This window comes from Ochotona princeps, chromosome 2 (genome assembly GCF_030435755.1).
Source record: "Ochotona princeps isolate mOchPri1 chromosome 2, mOchPri1.hap1, whole genome shotgun sequence".
Classification (NCBI taxonomy): Eukaryota; Metazoa; Chordata; class Mammalia; order Lagomorpha; family Ochotonidae; genus Ochotona; species Ochotona princeps.
In genome coordinates, this window is record NC_080833.1 from 53,091,054 (window position 1) to 53,112,409 (window position 21,356).

The window sequence follows — 21,356 nt, forward strand, 5'->3', positions numbered from 1 at the left end:
AGAGACAAGGTTAGTTCTGACTGTTAGGAAAATGATTTTGACTTCAGTGTGAAGAAGAGCATGACTGGCTTGGAGAGCAGATGACATCACCCAGATTTTCAGAGTTAAGGGAACCACAGGAGGAAGTCTTCAGTTTTTATGCATGGGGATCTCAAAATATTCACGGAAAATGGAACTAAAAGAAGTTTATTTTGGCACAAAAAAGATTTGAGGTCCATGCATGATTTTTTTTTTCACAATATATATCTTCAATGGACTGTTCCAAGGGCCCTTGGATGCATGGATTTCTAAATCCTTTTTGCATGAAAATAAAAACTGTCCATAAATGTGTTGAATTCCTCTTGTATCCAGTACCCAGTAAAGAGCTGAAAAAAATGGAGAGTCAGCTCAAGAGAAGGATGAACTTTTTACTTTTGCAAAACTCTGGTATTTTGGAGACTAATGGAGGCATGGTTATAGATAAGTCTTCTCACAAAAAAGGGTGGTAGGGTGAAAAAAGGCAGCAGGTGATTAGAATCCCAAGAAATAGCAACACAGACAGGATGGGCAGTAAAGGAGAGCCCCTTTTGGAAGGTGTATCAGAATAGCATAGAGACATATGCTAAGTTGGTAACCATGGTAAATTCAATGGAAAAAACTAATGTCAGCTGCTATTATTATTTATTTTGCTTTCTACTTACCAAGTGGACTAGTATTTTTGTGTTATTAATAACTCTCATGTGCAAGGCTATAATGACCAAAAAAAAAAAAAAAAGAATGGTCGGCTTAACTCTGGGGGCAGAAGACAGACATGTAAGTTTACATCTCCTTGTTAATTCAAGAATCGCTTTTCTGAAACCTGTTATGTTGTTGTGTTGTGCAGTGAAGGACTTGGTCTCTGCAGTGGACAAGCTCACCCGGGCTCCAGGTGTAAGACAAACATGAGGCTGCTGAGGGTGTGTTTTGCCCGTGTCAAGGTGAACAGACTGAAGGGTGTCACCAATGAGAAGCTACATCAGTGTAGTAGAGACAATGCTGATTGGAGAGTTTAGAAAAAAGGATGGTCATGAGATACAATGGACCAGAAGAGTCTGAAAAGAGAAGGTGGGCTTTTAGCACACTACTGTTAAAGGATTAAAACACAAGCCTTTCGGGATAAAGTGTAAAGAGCGCCAACTCCAGGTCTGATCCTCCTAGAACCTCTACTAAGAGTGTCCTGTTTCTCTTCCTGTGCCTTGGCTGTGTGTTCTGGGAAACTGCACGCAGCCAGCTCGCAGCACTTGTCTGCTTTTACACACACACACACACACACACACACACAAGCGCGTGCATCCACCCACTCTCACCCCCACCTGTTCAGGTGCTTCCAACCGGTCATTTCTCAGAGAGTCTGAGCTGGGGGGGGTCCAGGGGAACAAGTGTTCGCAGTGAAGTAGGGTTGACCTGTAGGTTTTGGGTGATTTCTTTGTTGCAATAATGAGATCAGGTGCTTCCAACAGGTCATTTCTCAGAGAGTCTGAGCTGGGGTTCCAGGACAACAGGTGTTCGCAGTGAAGTAGGGTTGACTTGTAGGTTTTGGGTGATTTCTTTGTTGCAATAATGAGATCAGGTGGTTCCGTTCCAAAGGCTAACCAGATGAACCGTGTTGTGTTTCAGAGCAAGAACCTGGGAGTAAGGCGGGCGCTTAATTTCTGGATCTGCTTTTTATCCACTGGGTGACCTTCGACCATCTATTCCATTGCCTCAAGCCCCAGTCTTCAGCACCTAAAATTTTGGATAAAGATGCCCACCTCCTAGAGGATGTTGGGGGGAGGTGGATAATGTCCAGAAAGCTTGGGGCACCACACTGGCCACGCAGTGGCGAGCTTCAAATAGAAAACCGTCGAGCGACCAATCCAGGGCTATTGTTATTGATAACCTGGAAGACTGGCAGCAGATGCAACAGCCGCAGTGCCTCGGACCCTCAGGCTCCGCCCGGCACACCACCAGCGTCCTAGAACTTAAAGGGACTTTCGATGGGCGGAACCTGGAACGGATAGGAGCCCGGAGTCCTCGCGTGGGCGGAGGCCGTGAGAACCGGCGCGGGGGTGGGTGGGTCGCTGTCCCCGGTCACAAGACGGTGGTCCCCTCCCGCGGCCCGGCTGGTCCCTGGGAAGGGAGGCTGGGCTCGGCTGCCGGGGCCGGGGGGCCTGTTGTGAGGCGGGAGCAGGAACGGAGGGGAGGGGCGACTGGGGGAATTTCCCCGCCTCTCGCCCTTGCTCCATAAATCACCGCAGCCGCGGCGGCGGCAGCGGCGGCGAGCTGGGAAGTGCGCGGACCCGTAGCGCGGCGTGGTGGCACCAGACACCTCCCTTCCTTCCACCTCTTTCTTTCGGTTGTGGGTTTTTTTTGCTGGTTGTTCGCTCGTTCGTTTGTCCGTCCACCCCTGTCCCCAGTCCAAGCCTCCGCGTCTCCCTCCCCGCTCGGGTGGCTGCCCCGGCGGCCGTAGCTCGGTGGCCGTTCTCCCTCCGGTGCCGCCGTCGCCACCACCTCGCTGGGGACTCCGGGGAAGGGGGAAAAAGCCGCGCGGTTCGCGGCGCCGACTGTCAGCCCCGCAGTGCGCGCACTCAGGCTCCCGGAGACCCTCGGCACACCGCGGGGAGCGCTCCGGCGGCCGCTTCCTCTCCCGCCCAACGCCGAGCCGGGCGATGGTGGCCGGCAGCGCTCCCGCGCTGGAGCCGGGCGCCCCCTAAGTTTGGGAGCCGCCGCCGCCGCCGCAGCAGCAGCAGTGTGGAGACGAGTCTGCAGAAGAGGAAGAAAGTTTTGCGGGCTGCGTGGAACGGGGCCCAGGCGCACCTCCGGCGGCTCCCTCTCTGCGTCCCAGCTCCCCGAGCCCCTCGGCGGGGCGTAGCGAGGAGGCTGCATGGCCCGCGAGCAGGAGGACGAGGAGACGGCGGGGGCGGCCGCCCTGGCACAACACTGTCCGGGCTCGCCTGGCTGGGCCGGGGCCGGGGCTCGGCGGCCGCCCCTCTGGCTGCTCTGCCTGGCGGCGTGCTGGCTCCTGGGCGCCGTGGCCGACGCAGACTTCTCCATCCTGGACGAGGCGCAAGTGCTGGCGAGCCAGATGCGGAGGCTGGCGGCGGAGGAACTGGGAGTCGTCACCATGCAGGTAAGCGACCCCATTCGCGGCGCTGGCCTTGCCCGGCAGCCTGCCTTTCCCCTTTGCAAAGAAACGCCTCCCAGTGCCCGGTGCAGGTCTCCTGGTCGTGCACCGACTGCTCTTGGCCGGCACAAAGCCCCCACCCCACCCGACTTTTCTGTCCTGTGCACAGAATCGACCCCAGCCCCTTTGGCACGCACTGCCCACCCCTCGCTTTCGCCTCTGTAGGGTCCCCCTTCCTTCCACAGCTTGTGTCTGTTGAGCTCCAGCTCCTTGACCTCGGGCACGATCCTCTGGTTTCCTCCGCACCTCTCTTCCCTCATCTGCACACCTTTCTTGGTCAGTTACCGCCCCGCCACCGCTGCAAACTCCCGTCTGCTCTTTGTGTGTCCCTATGCTAAGGCAGCCGGCTCCATCGGCCTCCGACGAGTTTCCGAGGCCCCAGCCCCAACCCTCCCGGGACCACTCCTCTGGTGCCCCAGGCCAGCGAGGCGCGCACCGCAGGGAAGGCACCGGCTAAGGGCGCGGCTGCTCCCGGGCGTTCTGGGTCCCCGCGGAGAGCGGCCCCGCGCTTCGCTCCCTGCCGGGTGCGTTGGGGGAGGGGCCGGCCTGGTGGATTCCTGTTTAGATTCCGACTCCGGTCCTGGTGGGCGACTCTTTTTGTTGCTTTCAGCTTTGGTTGCGCGCTATCTGCCCCATGCAGTTGGGGGGGGGGGTGCTGTTTGGGGTGTGAGTGTGTGTGTGTTCGCGCGCGCGCCTGGGCCTTTGGGGGAGAAGCGAGGAGAAAGGGAGAGATGAAGGCGGTCGCCGTCTCTCCCGAGTGTTTACCACGCGGGTCCTCCCGGGGAGTGGAGGCGGGCGCGCCAGTAAACCTCGCCCGCTGCTGATAGGCACTGGCGAGGGTCGCGGGGACGTTACTACTGTGAACCACCGAGGTAAAAATCGCCCCACGGCCACCACCTGGAGATTCTAGCTCGCCGTTATTTTAGTGTTGCGGGCCAGAAGCACCCACTCGATTAGGGGCGCTTGAGGTGAGATCCCCAGTCTAACACCCTCTTAGGTAAAATCATCCCATTTCTCTAACACTCCCACGACAATAATGGGTGACGGATAGGGTCTTCGAAAGAGCGGCGTTTCCAGGAAAGTGTTCTTGGAAGAGAATTCTGAGACCGTCGCTACTCCGGCCGCCTTTCCACCTCCCACCGGGAGAAGTGTTTTTTGTGTTTGGGATTCAGGTTTCTGATCTTTTTCTTTTTTCTTAAATTCTTTGTACCCTCACTTCTGCCTCTTGTCGAGAGAATACGATTTTCCTAAATTTAAGTTCCACAGACATTTTCCACTGTCGAAAAAAAAAAAGTCTGTTTTGCTGTTGAGGGGAAGGTGGAGGTGTGGGTGGTTTGCTTGGAAGATCAGTTTACGTTTGCACACACCCGGCCCTGAAGTGCAGTCGGGTCGGCTTTTATTCATTTGCATAATAATAGGTAAGACTTAAATATATCATTTTCCCTTTCTGTGCAAATCCTTGATGTTCATCTTCAGTTTTTTCTTTTTCCCATCTGGATTTTTCTAATTTTTTTTGGCTATTGCTTAGTTCCTCGGAGGGAAAGGACTTTTGGAGGTGAAGGAAAATTAGTTTTCTTCCCAGCGGCGAATGTTTAGATCCGGGGTGCACACAGAATTGTGTGGCGTCTTTGGAGGCGGGGATGTTGAGCCGGGTTTTGCAGCTTTGGATCTTGCTGCAGGGGTTAGTTGGCGGTTGCCACCTTCATTGCATTGCCAGGACGGGCCATGTAGGGTCTTCCACCCCCCCCCCCATTCCTGTAAGCTTCAGGACTTGATTTTTCTTCACTGTTTTTCACCCGAGCCTTGACAAAAGGTGAAATTGGATCGCCACACATTGTCATTCAGGTAGGGATCCAAAGCAAATGTAGTTTTAAAAGGCTTCGCTGTTGAAAAGGAGACACTTCAGTCAAAAGCTCTGGTCGGCAGGGGGTTTGTGCCCAAATGGCCCTTTATCTCCTCCCAACTGGCCTCATTCTAACACCTTTGCCACCTCATTGTGAAAGCCGACCTCCTGCGTCCAGGGTTTTGTCTGGCAAAATGTGAAGTGGCTTCTCTCCCTTGCTGAAAGGAGCCAACGCACACACACTGCATCTAAAAGTTCTGTCGCTGTACTTGGTTTGCCACTTGCCTCTGCGAATATTGGGAGAAGTGGAGTCTCTTTGGGGAGAATATTTGTAAAAACAAATTAAGAGAATTAAGTTGAATAGCAGTTAGATGTCCGGCTCCTAAAGATTTTAGGCCTCAGTTCTGCCTTGCAAATGTTTGGGGTCTGTTCAGTGGTTCTGCAAGGCTGTAGATTTAGTTGTCTTAATGTAGGTGATGTAGCTCTCCCTTGGAGGATGTTGGATTTTACCTGTGCAGAGCTGGGCTGTTGTGCAAGGGTTGTCTGAAGGTGAGTTGGGTCAGATCCCTGGAGGGATCCTTCCCCCCCCCCCCCAAGACATACCTTTCGCACTTAAGGGATAGGATACCTTTCCCACTTAAGGGATTGGCTGCTGTCACCTGACCTTGGCATTTCGAACACAGTGTGGACTTCTCTATGACAGCACCTCATTGGTAAAGAAAAAAAAATGGTAGGTCAGTTTATATAAAAAGCCAGTTTTCAGTGGCTTCTGCTGCTGAAAATCTCATAAGACAGTTTTTCATGCTGTGAAATTGCAAAGTGGCCCTTCAAGCCCGGCCTCGTGTCGGGCACAATTTCCAGGGCCCCACGTGCCCTGTTCAGTGGGATGTTGGGAAGGTTACTTAACAAAAACAGAAACCAGGCTTCTTTCTGCTCTGTGGTTTCCGGTGACGTGGGACCTGTGCCTGTGTAGAGGACAGTGCGAAACCTACTCCGCCTCCCATGTTGTCTTGGAGAAGTTTGCTAATGGTGACTGTTTCGTCACTGTTGTTTCTTTTTAATAGTGGACAGAAATGTTGGAAAAAAATATTTTGATTTACAGCAACCAATTATGCAAGTGCTCTGGGAAAACTGCCACTGGATGCTGTCTTTCCAGGACCAGACATCATGCATCATGGGTTGGGGGAGCGGAACTGAAAAGCTAATCATTCTCTCCTCGGGGGTCTGGCTGCCCTGTGGTCTGAGGATCAGTGTGCGGCTGTGTCTGGCGAGACTGGTTTCTGCTTCTTAATCCACACAGCAGGATTGTGACCAGGCAGCCTCAGGAATAGGAAAGAACCCTATCTATCCTGGGTGTCTGGGTACCTGAGTTCCTGCTCTGCTACCTACAGGTTGGGTGATTTGTAAATGTCAAGTTGTCCATATGATTCTTGCTAGAGGCTCACTCTGAATGTAATGGCACCTGTTAACTTGAGGGCACCTGTTTTGGCATGATGCTGAACTGGAGACACGTTGATGGATGTGGTGGTTCTTAAATGGAGAATTGCTTGTTGAAAGCTTACTGAGCACGGAGCACTGTGCTTAGGTGTTGAGGTTTTCCAGCACAGGTGCTAATGGCTGAAGGAGGAGGTAAGTTTGCACAGGTAAAACAGTTAAGTAACAATGCCTGCTTGTTAGAAGGCGGATCTGCTTTGGGAGCCATTTCATCAGGCACTTATAAGGCCCATTTAACATTATATAACAATACAGGCTTCTTAACAGCAAGCCCCTGGCACGTGGCCAGTGTGCCTGCTTTAGTGTTAGTACTAACACAGCTCTGGTAGGCTGAGCACACTCAGTATGAACTTGGCAGACACACCGGCAGGTTGGTCAGACAGCTGCTGTATGGGGCCTGGGAGGGAGGCTTGTGGTGGGGGCTGGGTGTCTCCCGCTTGGGGCACAAGAAATACCAAAAGCATAAATTGGAACCTGGACTCCAGTGGAAGAAAGTATAGCAAGAAGGAGCAGTTGATACTTCAGGAACTTAAGAGGGCTCAGCAGGGCAGAGGTGTGGATTGAAAATACAGCTCCGTGTTGTAAATGACAAACAGGCAGGCTTGCTCTGCATACAGCAAAACAGCCATGCATGAACTTCTTGGTTTGGTTTTATGTATTGCCAACAGACTTTTGGAGGGCTTTGATTCTCTAAGGGATCTTGGGTTAGGCTAAACTGAAAGTAGTGACTAAGGCTGGGTCCATGTCCTTAATCTCCATAATGATGAAAGTAGGCACCAAATGAGGCCCTCAGATATAGGCAGCCAGCAAGAGGCATAGGGGCGTTGGACTGCAGAGGGTTAGTGCAGCGTGAGAGGGGTGCCCCTGCCATGTTGGGAGCACTGAGGAGTCCTCAAGCCCCTCTTGTGGAGATAAGGAAGCCAGTCACTTTGCTCTTGACCATTTCAGTGAAATGTCTGTACTTAGTGGCAGAGCCTTAAACATGAAGGGTTAACAAATCTATTCATCAGACCCTTCTGATTCTTTCTGGTGGTATCACACAAGGGACACCTGAGCTGGAGGGGAGCTCTAGCTCCCGTGTCCCTTGGTTGGGTTCCCATAGCTTCTTTCTTTGACCATTACTCCAGAGCTTCTGTGGTTATTGGACATGGGTGTCTTGATGGCCCTATTGCAACCACACACTGCTTTGTAGTCAGATTTAGCAAGTTTTTTATTCTTTAAGATTTATTTATTTTTATTGGAAAGTCGGATATACAGAGGAGGAGCCAGATGCCTCCTCCAGATCTCTCACACAGGTGCAGGGTCCCAAGGCTTTGGGCTGTGCTTGACTGCCTTCCCAGGCCACAAACAGGAAACTGGTTGAAAGCAGGGTAGCTGGGACACGAACCGGAGGCTCCCGTGCTGGGCCCAGGTTTGGTAAGTTTTTTACCTTCTCCTAAGTCATGTGCATCACACCAGCACTAGCCTGGTTGACAATGGTTTGAATGTGTAACTGGGCAATATGGAATGATTGGGTGGGGGCAGGGAATCACTTGCATTTAGAAATAATGATTTGATTCTGTGCCCTTTTGTACAATAAAAGCATTAGTGGAAAGTCTGTTGCATTGCATCTTTGGGGAATTGAATACTTGGAGTAGAAGAAAGCTGCTGATTAAAGGGTGACTTGGTTTGAATGAGTCCAAGGAAAAGCAGGAACAGTTTCTGTGTGCATAGTCCTTCCTCCCTAACACTTGACTCAGCTGGCCTGGTCCCTCCTGCTAGTTCTATTTCCCCTGCCAGTGGTATTTGAGTGTTGGAAGGGCTCAGGGGATGGGAAGGAGATGGTTTCATGCTTTCTAACAGGTTGCTGCTATTTCTGGTTGCTGCTTGAGGAGTTCCTTCCTTGAGCTTAAGTGGATGAGCAGGCAGGAATTTTGCAAAACGCTGGCATTGTGGTAGTAGATGGAATGGGCTTTGTTTGGGATCCGCTTAAGCCTGCTGTACAAATACACTGGAAATCAAATTATGAAGGAACAATTTTGAGCCAATTATTCATGGTATAATTTCTGACGTGTTATTAAATTGTAATGATCTCTAGTGTCTTTCCACTTAACTGCAGGAAAGCTATTTGACAAGATAACGAAGTATCTGGCACAGGGATCTAACCTCAGAACAGGTTGTAAACAGAAAAAACAGCAGGATGGTCTGTGTAGTGCTGGGGGCACAGAACCTGGAAGGCAGCAGCGGTGAAGATCTTGTGCCCAAATGAAAAGGAGACGAATCTTTTGGCAGTTGCAGCTCTGCTTGCCATCAGTATGGTGCCCCTGTGTTTCTAGGGTACCGCGTGTAGATCTCAAGGATGTGCTGCCAAACCCTTCTTTGGGGCTTCTGATGAAAATAGTGGAGCTATTTTCCTGCGAAACTGTTTTACTAAAAAGACTGTAAATGTAGTCAAGCATTTTAAAAGTAGCGTGAAAATCCCTGCCTCCCTTTCTCCCAACTTAAACATTATCAACTTGTGATCAGCTTGGTTTCACCTCCGCCTCTGCCTCCACCAGCTCTTCCACTCTCCCCCAGATTATTCTGAAGTAAATTTCAGACATCACATGACTGTTGATAAGATTTTGTTGCATTCTTATGCTTTGAAGATTTATTTACTTATTTGAAAGGCATGGTTAAAGATAGAGGGAGTGTGGGTCCAGCATGGTAGCCTAGCAGCTAAAGTCCTAGCCTTATGCGCACTGGGATCCCATATGGGTGCTGATTTGTGTCCCAGCGGTCCTGCTTCCCATCCAGCTCCCTGTTTGTGGTCTGGGAAAGCAGTGGAGGACGGCCCAAAGCCTTGGGCCCACGTGGGAGACCTGGAAGAAGCTCCTGGCTCTTGGTTTTGGATCAGCTCAGCTCCAGCTGTCGAGGTCACCTATGGAGTGAATCAGCAGATGGAAGATCTTTCTCCTCTTCTCTGTATATCTGCCTTCCCAATGCAAATAAATCTTAAAGATGGGGAGACAAAGGGAGAGCGCAAGAGAGTGGAGGAGACAGAGATTGAATGAGAATGAATGTTTTGTCTGCTGGTTCACTCCCCAGATGGCTGAAATGGGAGTGGCTGGTCTAGGCCAGAGCAAGGAACCCAGAACTTCATCCAGGTCTCCCACAAGGATGGCATCCAGTGCTGTCTTACCAAGCTCATTGGCAGAGCGCTGGATCAGAAGTGGAGCACTTGAAACGATGTATATTCTTTGATGTGGATGCTGGTGGGATTAGTCACAGTGCCACAACACTGGCTCTTGCATTCTCATTTAATATATGTATTTTTTAAAATGCTTTATAATATACGGAATATATTGGCAAAGTAGTGTATAGGACTTTTCAGTTGACAAATCAATACAGATACCTTGGAAGCCTTAACGCTTCCTGGTGATGTGTCTAAACAGCTTCCACACAGTGTCTACACACAGCAAGTACCTTTGCCTGGCAACCTCCTCAACCTTCTAGGGTTAAAGTCAAGTTTGAGGAACCTCCAGTGGGGCTTCCTAGTTGTGCCTTCTGGCGCTGGCTTTCTTGTCTGACTTCCCCCCCCCCCACAAGTCTTTAAGGCTCCTTTTTTTCTTAGTGTATGGATTATAGTCTGGGTATTTGTATTTGATTCTGCATGAACTGGCTGCTGTTCTCACTTCCAGAAGAGGTAAGAGTGAGGAAAAACCAAGGTGAGAAGACGAAGTGGGAGGGAGAGGCAAACAGAAGAGGGATAGCTGGACTGTGTACAGGTGTGTCAGAAAATGCGCTCAGTATGCTACATTGAAGAGCTGGAGACATAGAGGGTGCAGGAATTACTTGGTACCCCAGTGCCTTTTACTGGGATGTTCCTGCCTTGTGAGGGAGCACCCCAGAGTGACTTGAGTCAGAATTGGAAAGATGTGTTCTGGAATCTACTGATAGTTGCTACATGAAGTATTCATAGGGGTCACAGCATGAACAATGTGGACCAGTAGAGAGTAATGTTGGATATTGTTGGCTAAGGGTACAGCGAGGGCTAAAGGAGATATGGTGACCCTCAGCCTGGGATTGTTGCCCGTGGGGGGCTAATGTTGATATATCTCTGTTTTTAGAAGAAGCTGGATGCCTGGTTTTATTGGAGATCTCTTGATTCTTAAAATGTTGACAACTAACTTATTTATTTTCTTTAAAAAACAGGACAGAAACCACTTTGTGGGTCAAACCAAACAGGTCTGCAGGCCTGATCAGGCCAGAGGCCACCAATTTGCAATGTCTGGGTTGGAATTATGCACAGGTTTCGGGAAGTTAAGCCAGGTTTGCAGGAAACAGGTTGTGTAGTATAAAAGAGAACTTTTGATAGAGGAGTTCTAAAAAGGATTTCCTTGAGACAGGAGTTCCTTGTCATCCTAATACCTTCAGGTATTCACTGAATGTTTATTTTGTACCAGGAACCGTATTAGGCTTAAGAGATCCATTAGCTAATTTCTGATATACCATGAAAGAAGAGGTACTAGGTGATCAGAGAATACATATGAGTATATTAGCCAATCTGGGAGTAAATAGGAGTTCTAGAGGCCTCCTTGCAAAAGTAGAATGAGTAGAATTGTTTGGGCATGGTAGGATAGCTTAGAGGGAGGCAGAGTAATGAAGTTACCAGAAGGGTCCTTATTGGAGGTGAGGGGAGCACCTTTTAGGATTGGGGAGATGTGATTAAAGGTTTGGCATCTGCAGAGCTAGAGGGAAAAGAATGTACAAGAAGAGATTGGAGAAGTAGGTGGAGATAAGGCTGTGGGATGCTTGCATCCTCCATGTCACTCCAATCTCGTTTATGAGGCAGGTTACACAACAACTCACAATGGCTTGACCAAGAAAGGAAACTGCTGTCCCAGGGAAATGACCAGTTCTGGAGAGGTCTTTGTGTAGGCTGTTTTAGGAGTGGTCAGTACTCTGTTTCTCTCTTTGCAAGCCCACTTCTTTTTTTTTTTTTAATTATTTATTATTTAACTTCATTAATTACATTGTATTATGTGACACAGTTACATAGATACTTGGGTTCTCCCCACCCCTCCCCAAACCCTCCCACCATGCAAGCCCACTTCTTAAGTACCTCTTTTTGTTTCAACTGGTTTGCAGTAGCTACCCCTGTTTTTGAGTTGGAAGTTAGCTGTGCCTGTGCCTGGAGCCTGAGTTCCTTGGGTTTGGGGGTGTTGTGAAGAGAGGAAATGAGAATCTGGAGGGAATGTGTACCCTAGGCAATGCAGCAAGAGTAATTTGGGATTCAGACACTTTCGCCAGCAGCTGCCAGGCCCTGCCCTATCTCTGTGTTCCTCTTCCCCAAGTCCCACTCGAGAGAGGCCTGGAAGTGTTCTTCCTGCCCTCGTACCTGTGCAGGCTGGCTGACCACACTGCATTCTGTCCTGAATGTTTGTCTCAAGTCCAGACCCAGCAGGCCTCTGCTGGACCTACCCTCTCTGGTGTACAGACCAGAGTGCCTGGAGAAAGGAGAAAGGCCTGAAGCAGTCAAGTCTGCACCCCTCCGTGCAGGGCCGAGGCTGTCTGGGCATCGCAGCAGTAGTGAGTGGTAGATTGAGAACTCCAGTTGTGGTCATTAGAATCTAGCCTTTGACCCTGGCATGATACTGTTTCACGCTCCACTTGCCACCCAGTTCCCTCTTTATGGTTTGAAAAGCAGTGGCGGCTGGCTCTTCCTTCTCCTGTCTTTGGATCAGCTCAGTTCTATTCCCGCCATTGGATCCATCGGGGGAGTGAAGTAGATGAAAGGTCTCTCTCTGTGCTTTTCTCTTTATGCCTTTTCCAGTAAAAACAGCCAAATAAAAACAAAACAAAGTACATAATACACATACATATATATATAGTATTTAAAAACCAGGGAAGAAACAATTTTGTTTAGTATTTGCTTATGAAAAAACATGGAAGAAAATTCCACATGTACTGTTTAGGCAAAGTTCTATTGTCTTAAACTTATTTATTTATTTAATACAAAAGGTAGAATAATAGAGACAGAGGTCTTCAAGCCACTGGTTTATTCCTCACATGGCCACAATGGCTAGGCTAAGCCAGGAGCTTCATTCAGTTCTCCTGCATGGGTGGGTGCCTTCCCAGGCGCATTTGCAGGGAGATGGATCAGAAGTAGAGCAGCCAGGACACCAGCTGCCACCCATATGGGATGAAGGCATCAGGGCTGCAGCTTTACAGTGCAATGTCCGCCCCCAGTGTTCTATTCTAAAAGTGGATTTTATGATCTGTATTTCTCTTCCAAGAAATTAAAAGTATGAAATTCTTTAATTTTTTATGAAAATTGTATTAGTGTTAAAACTTTGAAAAAGTTGTTTATTTGATTTGTTCATGAAATTGTCATTTGAATTCCTCTTTACCTTGCCCTTTTTTTTTCCTGAAGGTAACTTCAAAGATATCTTTAAAATCATCTTCAGAAAAAAGTTAACTTTTCTGAAGATTCATATAGCCAAATGACTTCTGTCTTAATTACAGTTTGGAAAGTTGCAACACCTAAATACCAGAGTGCATCAGCTGAAAAATAGCTTATGGCTCACCTTTCCCTGGAAATGGTATGCTTGATTGTAATTGTATGGTAGAAGCTAGTGTGGAGTAAATTCTTATCTTGTACATGATAATGGCTTGGTTCTCTTCCAACCATAACAGTTATTTTAAAGGTGCAGTCAAAGCTCATGACTTCGATTCCTCTGGGATTTAAAAATAATATTTAAAAAAATATATTTCTTGCATGGCGTATTTAAAAAGATACTTTGAGGCCCTGGTAGAAGAACAGTGAAAATCAGCAAGTCTGTGAGAAATGCATCTGAATTTTTAATTAGGCTTTGAGTTGTTTCTTCAAAGTGTGGAGACATCATTAGTGATGTAAGTCGTGTTGCATTAGCAGAGACTGACATTTTACTTCAAACGCTGAGAGTGCAGCTGTCCTGTGCAGATAAAAGTTGCCAAGTGCGGAATAGCAAGGTGGATCGGTAGATAATTAGCTGTCCCACATTACTGCGGTGTGGAAGAAGCCTGCCCGTCATGGGCAGGAAGGGGGGATTATTAGCGGGAGAAAATCCAAGTGTGTCATAAAGCAATTGGCATCACTTCAGCTGCGGCAGAGCTGATAAGGCCTGTGTTAAGGAAACAACACAAACCCAGGCCAATGTGTAAGATGGCCAACTTTTCCTTTTTTTTTTTTTCTTTCTAAAATCTTTTCAAAACAGGAGATAGCCAGAAATGAATGATCCACGGAAGCACAGGTTCATCCAACTTCATGTGTAAAATAACTAATGAGCTCAAAATAATCATGTTTTCGTGTTACTTGGTGAAGCAGTGAGGATTCCATCCATCGAGGGAAGAGCACAGAGAGCCCTCCGACGTTGGCAGTTATCATACTGTGGGTGCCATGAAGAGAAATTTGACGTATATTGGCTCCTTGATTGGAATTGCATGCAGTACATATCAGTGATTTCAGGAGAGCTTTATTTTTCATATTGTTAGTTGTGGCATATTGTGTATATTTAAATATTTTTAAAGATTTGTAATCATTGCACTCATCTCTGAGAAATTAGTCTAGAAAGACCTATTGGATTTCTTCTTTTTTTAAAGACTTATTTATTCATTTGAAAGGCAGAGTTACAGAAGGGAGGTGGGAGAGGTCTTAACCAGTGACTTCTCAGATGGCTGCAATGGTTGGGGCTGGGCCAGGTTGGAACCAGGAGTCAGGAGCTTCAGGGTCCCCCACATGAATGCCGGGACCCGGGTACTTGGGCCATCTTCCACTGCTTTCCCAGGCACATTAGCAGGGAGCTGGAATGAAAGTGGAGCAGCAGCCAGAACTGAAGCTGGTGCTTGTGAGATACCAGCATTGCAAGTGGCAGCTCCTGTGAAGGGGCGTTTTACAGATGAGGTGCAACAAGTATCTGTTTGGGTTACTTCTTGTGCCTCTAATTCCTTTTACTTTTGCTCATTGCTTTTTCTATAGCCAATGCCTATTGCAATAGCCCAGAGGCAGGAGAGAATGGTGGGGGTTGGCTACCACGTTCTGAGTGCCGATGCCCTTGGCCGCCATTGGCGAGAGTCAGCTGTGTGTGCCCCTTGCTGCTGCTTCTGCCCCTTTCCCAGGGAGACTCTCAGTTGCAGGCTACTGCTGCCTCTTGGTGTTTGGGGAGGAAACATAGGATGCTGGAGGTGCTTTTTTGGTTGAGGGGGGGAAGGTGGAGGGAAATGGAAATCTGTTATATCCAGAGATGGCTTTAGCTGCTGTAAAATGGGGACATACGGCCTTTCTTCATCATGATATGGTTAGCCCGGACGTGGACTGTGGCATGATTAAGTATCAGACATTGCACCAAACCGATGGTCTAACCATCCTTTGGTGTATGGCATTTTGGTAGTTACTTTCAAATCAACTTTTACTTCTAAAGTAGTAAATTTGTATTTACTGTGTCAGTTTCAACCAGACCTTCCCTTGGTACTAAAGATTTTAAATGTTTCAGAGGAAGCCAAGTACCTAATAGCACACATGGTAGGTGTCTAAGTATTAGTTGATCTTGATGCTTAATTGATGTTAGAGGAAATTGGACTGCATTTAGGAATGTAAAAAAACGCAAAAATGTACTGGAAGCTACCTTATCCTGAAGGTTAGAATTTATGAACAAATATTCATTGAGATCACACTGTGTATCAGGTATTGCTTAATTTTGCATCAGATAGTTTAAAAAAGAGAGACGTAGTCTACTTCTCACCCTTCTAGGTGAAATAAACATTCAACAAGCATATTAACAAGTCTTAAGTTGTAAATTTTAAGTAGTGTTAGGAAGGAAACCGCTTTTAGAAAGATGGCTAAGGGGGTCCTTTCAAGCATTTAAGTAGGGGTAGGTGTTGCCCACAGCAGCTGAGCCACCCCTTGGGATGCCGGTATCCCATATCTGAATGTCTTGAACTCTGGCACCACTCTCCACTCAGCTTCCTGCTAAGGCCTACCCGGGGATGGAGCAGTAGATCCCTGCCACCCACGTGGAGACCCCATGGAGTTCCGGCTCCAGCCAGGGCTGTTGTGGGGTTCAGAGAGAGAACCTGCAGATAGTTTGCTCCTTGTCTCATCTGCCCTAACCGGTTTCACAGCCTGTCAAACATAGACATGATACTTTTTAAAAATTAACTCAGATGTGTGATTGTATTTTTTTTTCTTAAGCTCTCTACAGGTTCCCCCTCTGAATCGGTAAAATCTCATATTTCAAGTGGCCTTGGCAGCAGAGCGAGCTGTTCCCTGCTACCTGAGACCCTTCCCCCTCCACCCCTCCGGGTCACAATGTTCTTTGAACACTCCAAGCACATACCTGCCCCAGAGACTTTGAACTTGTGGTTCCTTTTGCTTGGGAGACGCCAGAAGCCAGCCTTGTCAACCCTCTCTTTTTTTTTTTTTTTTTTAAAGATTTATTCATTTTATTACAGCCAGATATACACAGAGCAGGAGAGACAGAGAGGAAGATCTTCCGTCCGATGATTCACTCCCCAAGTGAGCCGCAACGGGCCGATGTGTGTCAATCTGAAGCCGGGAACCTGGAACCTCTTCCAGGTCTCCCACGCGGGTGCAGTGTCCCAATGCATTGTGCCGTCCTCGACTGCTTTCCCAGGCCACAAGCAGGGAGCTAGCTGGATGGGAAGTGGAGCTGACCATATGGGATCCCGGGGCTTTCAAGGCGAGGACTTTAGTCGCGTGGCCACGCTGCCAGGCCCAACCCTCTCTATCTTTAAAAAACATTGATTTATTTTTATTGGAAAGGCAGATTTACGGAAAAACGGAGAGAAAAAGAGAAAGATCTTCCATCTGCTGGTTCACCCCCCAAACGGCTGTCATAGCTGGCCAAGCTGAGCCGATCTGAAGCCAGCAGTTTCTTCTGGATCTCCCACATGGGCGCAAGAGCCCAAGCACTTGGACCGTCCTCCGCTGCCTTTCCAGATCATGAGCAAAGAGCTGGATCGGAAATGCAGCAGCTGGGTCGCGAACTGGCGCCAAGAGTTGCAGCACTTGAAGACGGAATTAGCCTGTTGCGCCATCGGCCACCCCCAAGTCTGATTTAAAAACAGCACCCTCCATCGCCTTTCCTATGGCTCCTTCCCCTGTTCTTGCCATTGCTTGCCCCGCCCAGTGACCTCTCACGGATGTAAACACCGGTTCTTTTGCAGCTGTCTTCATGGCGCTTTGCCCAAGAGGGTGAATAGTGCAGCCACTTAACTGGTTGCTGAGGAAGTGATGGGAAAGAGAAGCCAGTTAAGACTGAGGTGGGGGCATGAGTGGGTGGGAGCAGCACAAGGAGAACATGGAGGGACAGGAAGAACCAGCAGGGCAGGGATTGGTGGTCTGGCAAGGAGGGGAGGAACCGACCGAGTACCGGTGGAGAAGGACTCTGGTAGGGACGCTGTGGCCCCAGGTGCGGGTAGGGAGCTTGCCTGTCGCATTCCATCAGAGGGAGGCGCCTTTGCGGATGTGCGGGCTGCTGTGAGTGTGGGTGGCCGAGCGCATTGGAATTTGGATTCCTGTTTTCCTGTCAGCATGGCGCCATTATTGATGGGGCACTTGGAAGATGTGTGATCAGAAACCCTGGGTCTGAGGAGTTCTGGAAAATGGCAGGCCATCTACTTTTTTTTTTTTTTTGAAAACACCTTTATTTGCTTTAAAAACATAAGACTTCTTGTACAATAAAGCATAAGCATGTTTCATCTACAAAGTCAGAATATCTTCCTCATAGAACACGCAGGAAGAAAGGAAAAACACACACATGGCAAAGTAGTCACAGATTACCTCTAAAATAAGACTTCCGGCCAGAAAAATTAATCTTTTGAAAACAAAAGTATAACAATAACAAAAAGCCATATTTCACACCTGGTACTAACAGTAAACATTCATAGAACAAAATTATCTGTTAAAATCAAATTCCTATATATTGAAAGTATTAATATCATCAAAATACCCATTGTACTTAAAGCAATTTACAAGCTTATTGCAATCTCAAAATACCAAAGGCATTTTTTTTTCCCTCATATCTAGAACATTTTTTTTAACTAGTTTTTCGGATTGACATCATTTCACAACAGCCACATCAATCACAGCATGAATAACAACAGTAACAACGTCAACAACAAATTGTAGCACCTTGATTAATGTGCCACTGAGTAGGCAGCACATGCTTAACTAAAAGGAAACACAAAAGTCTCTTGGGAACTGTGTTGCCATTGCATACTCCATGGGCACTTGATGAACTCCACTAGAGAAAAGAAATTATTTGGGAGCCAACAAACCGACAAAAAAACATCAAAACATCTGAGACACAACCAAAACAGCCAACAGACGCTCAAAAAAAACAGTATAGGTTGGACTATTGGAGTTACCCTTTCCATGTTGGCTTCCTTCTATGAGAGAGAATATATGGTATTTATTCTTTTGTGATTGACTCATTTCACTGAGCATAATGGTTTCTAGTTGGGACCACCTGGTTTTAAATAGAATAATATCGTTCTTGACAGCTGAATAATATTCCATTGAGTAGATGTACCATAGTTTTTTTAACCATTCTTTGTTAGACGCACATCTGGTTTGTTTCCATGTCATTGCTATTGTAGATTGTGCTGCTGTAAATATAGGATTACAGAGTCCCTTCTCATATGCAGATTTTACTTCTGATGGGTATATTCCTAAGAGTGGGATTGCTGGTTTATTTGCAATTTTCCAAGCACTCTCCAAATGAATTTCCACAATGATTGTACTAGCCTACACTCCCACCAGCAATGAAGGAGGGTATCTTTCTCCCCACATCCACGCCAGCATGTGTTGTTTTTTGAATTCTGAATGTAGGCCAGTCTCACAGGAGTTAGGTGGTACCTCAAGGTGGTTTTCATTTGTATCTCTGATGGCTAGAGAGCCTGAGCATCTTTTCATATGTTTGTTAGCCATTTGAATCTGTTCTTTTTTTAAAAAAAATTTTAAGGTGTATTTATTTGCATGTGATAAGCAGAGTTAACAGAGAAAGATGGTTCACTCCCCAAATGGCTACATCAGCTGGAGCTGAGCCTGACCAAAGCTGAGAGGGAGGAGTTCCCTCAGGGTCTCCCGTGCGATGCAGGGTCCCAAGATCTTGAGCCATCCTCTGCTGCTTTCCTAGGCCGTGTGCAGGGAGCTGGATGGGAAGTGGAACACCTGGAACAAGTGGCAACCATGTGGAATACTGGCCGCAGGTGGAGAATAAGCTGGCTTCAGCCACCTCACTGATCCATTTTTTCCAGTTTAAAACTACAGAGCTCCTGCAGCTTTGTTAGTAGGAAAAGCAGAAAGTAGTGTGCTGCTTTTTTTATCTGAAAATTTTGAAAATAGGCATGCCTTTTAATTTAAAAAAATACGCATGCATTGTTTTTTTATTGATCCAATGAAAGCTTCTAGGACCACTCTGTATGCCGTTAGGATTCAAATGTCCCTTCCCACACTGTACTAGCTTTTTTATCTGTATAGAGATAGATACAGATAGAGTAACAAACATGTTAGGGATTAATCTTGAACACTTCATCTAGCTTTGAATCTTTGGAAAAGAATCCTTGTGGAGAACATAATTTTTTCGCTTTATTTTTATGATTGTGGTAAGATATGCATAACAAACCTTTCCAATTTAACCATTTTTCTGAGTGCAGTTCAGTAGTGCTGAGTGCACTTCTGTTGGGCAACCATCAGCACTCCCCACTGCGAGATGATTTGGATTTTCCCCAGCTAAAATTCGGTGCCCCTGTCGCCAGCAGCCCCTGGGAGCCACCTTTATGCTTCCTGTGTATGGGATTTGGCAATTCCAGGAACCTCATTTAAGGGGAATCTCTTGCTTCACCTAAGCAGAGAGTCTGCAAGGGTCCCTGTGTGACAGCCAGTCAGGATTTCCTTCTCTGGTTGGATAGTACCCCATCGTACCTGTGCACCGACTTGTTTATCCTTTCACGTGTGGGTGGCCACTAGATTGCTTCCACCATTTGAGTCTTCTGGATAGTGTGGCTAGAGGGGAATATGCAGGTGTATGTTTGGGTACCAGCTTACAGTTACTTTGGGTATATATCCAGAAGTGAAATGGTTTTTGAGAAACCATGTCTTGCCATCTTTTCAGTGGCAATGCTATTTCCTGTTTTCAGCAGCAATACACAAGGATTCTGATTTCTTCACAAGCACCAGGGTTGTGATTCACCGGCTTAAGTTGCTGTTGGCAGTACTGGCATCCCATGTTGGGGTGCCATTTTGAGTCCTGGCTGCTCTGCCTTTAACCAGCTTCCTGCTAATGAACCTGGGAAGGCAGTGTTTCATGGTTCAGGTACTTAGGCTCTTGCAGCTCACATGGGAGACCAGGATGTCTATCTTAGCTTGAGCCTGGCCTAGCCATGGTGGTTGTGGCCTTTTGGGGTAGAGAACCAGCTCAGTAGATAAAATCTCTCTGTCTAGATTGCTCTGCCTTTAAATAAATAAATTTTAAAAATTACTTCTAATTTTTGTGGATACTTACATAATATATATATCTGTATGCATACACATGTGAATGAACATGTATATATTTATAATGGGTATTTTTGCACAGTATCCTGAATTCCATCAAAGATACAGTCAGGACCCCCACTCCCCATGAGAATATTTAGCAGTATTGTCATCCAGCAGGCTGTGATACTTCTCCTTTGCAGGTAGTTTCCCTGCCCCCGGAATCCCTGAAAATTATTCATTCTAGTTTATTCATTCTGCAGTAGGTCATTTGCATGAAAATCAACTGATGTACATTATTAACGTGACTAAGTCTCATCTGTGTGTGTGTATAGATTGTATTCTGTGGAGCTAGCATAGCTTTCGAAAAGAGTTTTGGCTTTTCAGTGTTAAAAATTTTTTTGAAGACTTGTTTATTATTATTTTAACTGAAAGGCAGGATGACAGAGATCTTCCCTTTGTTGGTTTAAGTCCTAGGTGGTCACAGTAGCAAGGGGTCAGGCAGGCTGAAGCCAGAATCCTAGAACTGCATTCTGGTCTCCCACATGGAGAGGGCAGGGATTCCACAACCTGGGTCATCATCCATGGCCTGTCCAGTTTCATAGCTGGAGCAGAGGCAAGACAGCTGGCCGTCAAAGTCACATTCCGCAATTGGATGCTGATGGGTGACTGCACCAACCATAAATCTTTTCTAAAAAATTTGCATGACGTGGTTTTTAAGCAGAGGTTTCCTGTCTCTAGGCTTGGGGTAACTGTTATATATGTGAAGTATGTGTTAGGTTACAAGAATCGGACAGTCTTTGTTTTGGAGTGGATGTGTCATTTTGTGTTCCTAGGAGCAAGGTATGAGTGTCTTGGCATCCCACAGTTAATTGTTTGACTATTTGTCACTGTACATTGTGCGAACATGGTTATCTTGTAGTTTTAATGAACGTTTTTCTAATGAATAATATTGCTGAACATTTCTTGTTTCTATTTGCATTAACATGCCATTTTTGGGAGAATATCAAGGTCTTGACCCACTCTGTAATTAGTTTCTTTGACTATTGATTTTTAGTACTTGTTAACTTTTATTGACTTGTATCAAACTTAAAGAATTGTGCAGTGATTACCACTACCCAGGATTTAATTTTAAGATTCAGTTACAGTACAGAGAGAAGAGAGGCTTTGTCAGCACGTTCACTCCCCAGATGGTTTCAATGGCTAGGGCTAGGCCAGATTGAAGCCTGGAGCCAGGACCTTCCTGTTGGTCTCCCACGTGGGTGCAGGATCCCAAGGACTTGGGCCATCCTTTACTGCTTTCCCAGGTATGTTAGAAATGGAGCAGCTGGGATTCAAATCAA

General features: G+C 47.0%; 1 protein-coding gene across 1 annotated transcript in view; it reads left to right on the forward strand.

Moving 5' to 3' along the window:
• Window positions 1–2,330: 2,330 nt before the first annotated feature.
• CACHD1 (cache domain containing 1) overlaps window positions 2,331–21,356 on the forward strand; it is a 214,850-nt gene continuing 195,824 nt past the window's right edge. The window contains exon 1 of the mRNA XM_058657546.1: window positions 2,331–3,127. Within this exon, the coding sequence (XP_058513529.1) occupies window positions 2,882–3,127 (246 nt within the window). The 5' untranslated portion in view covers window positions 2,331–2,881. The remainder of the gene's footprint in view (window positions 3,128–21,356) is intronic.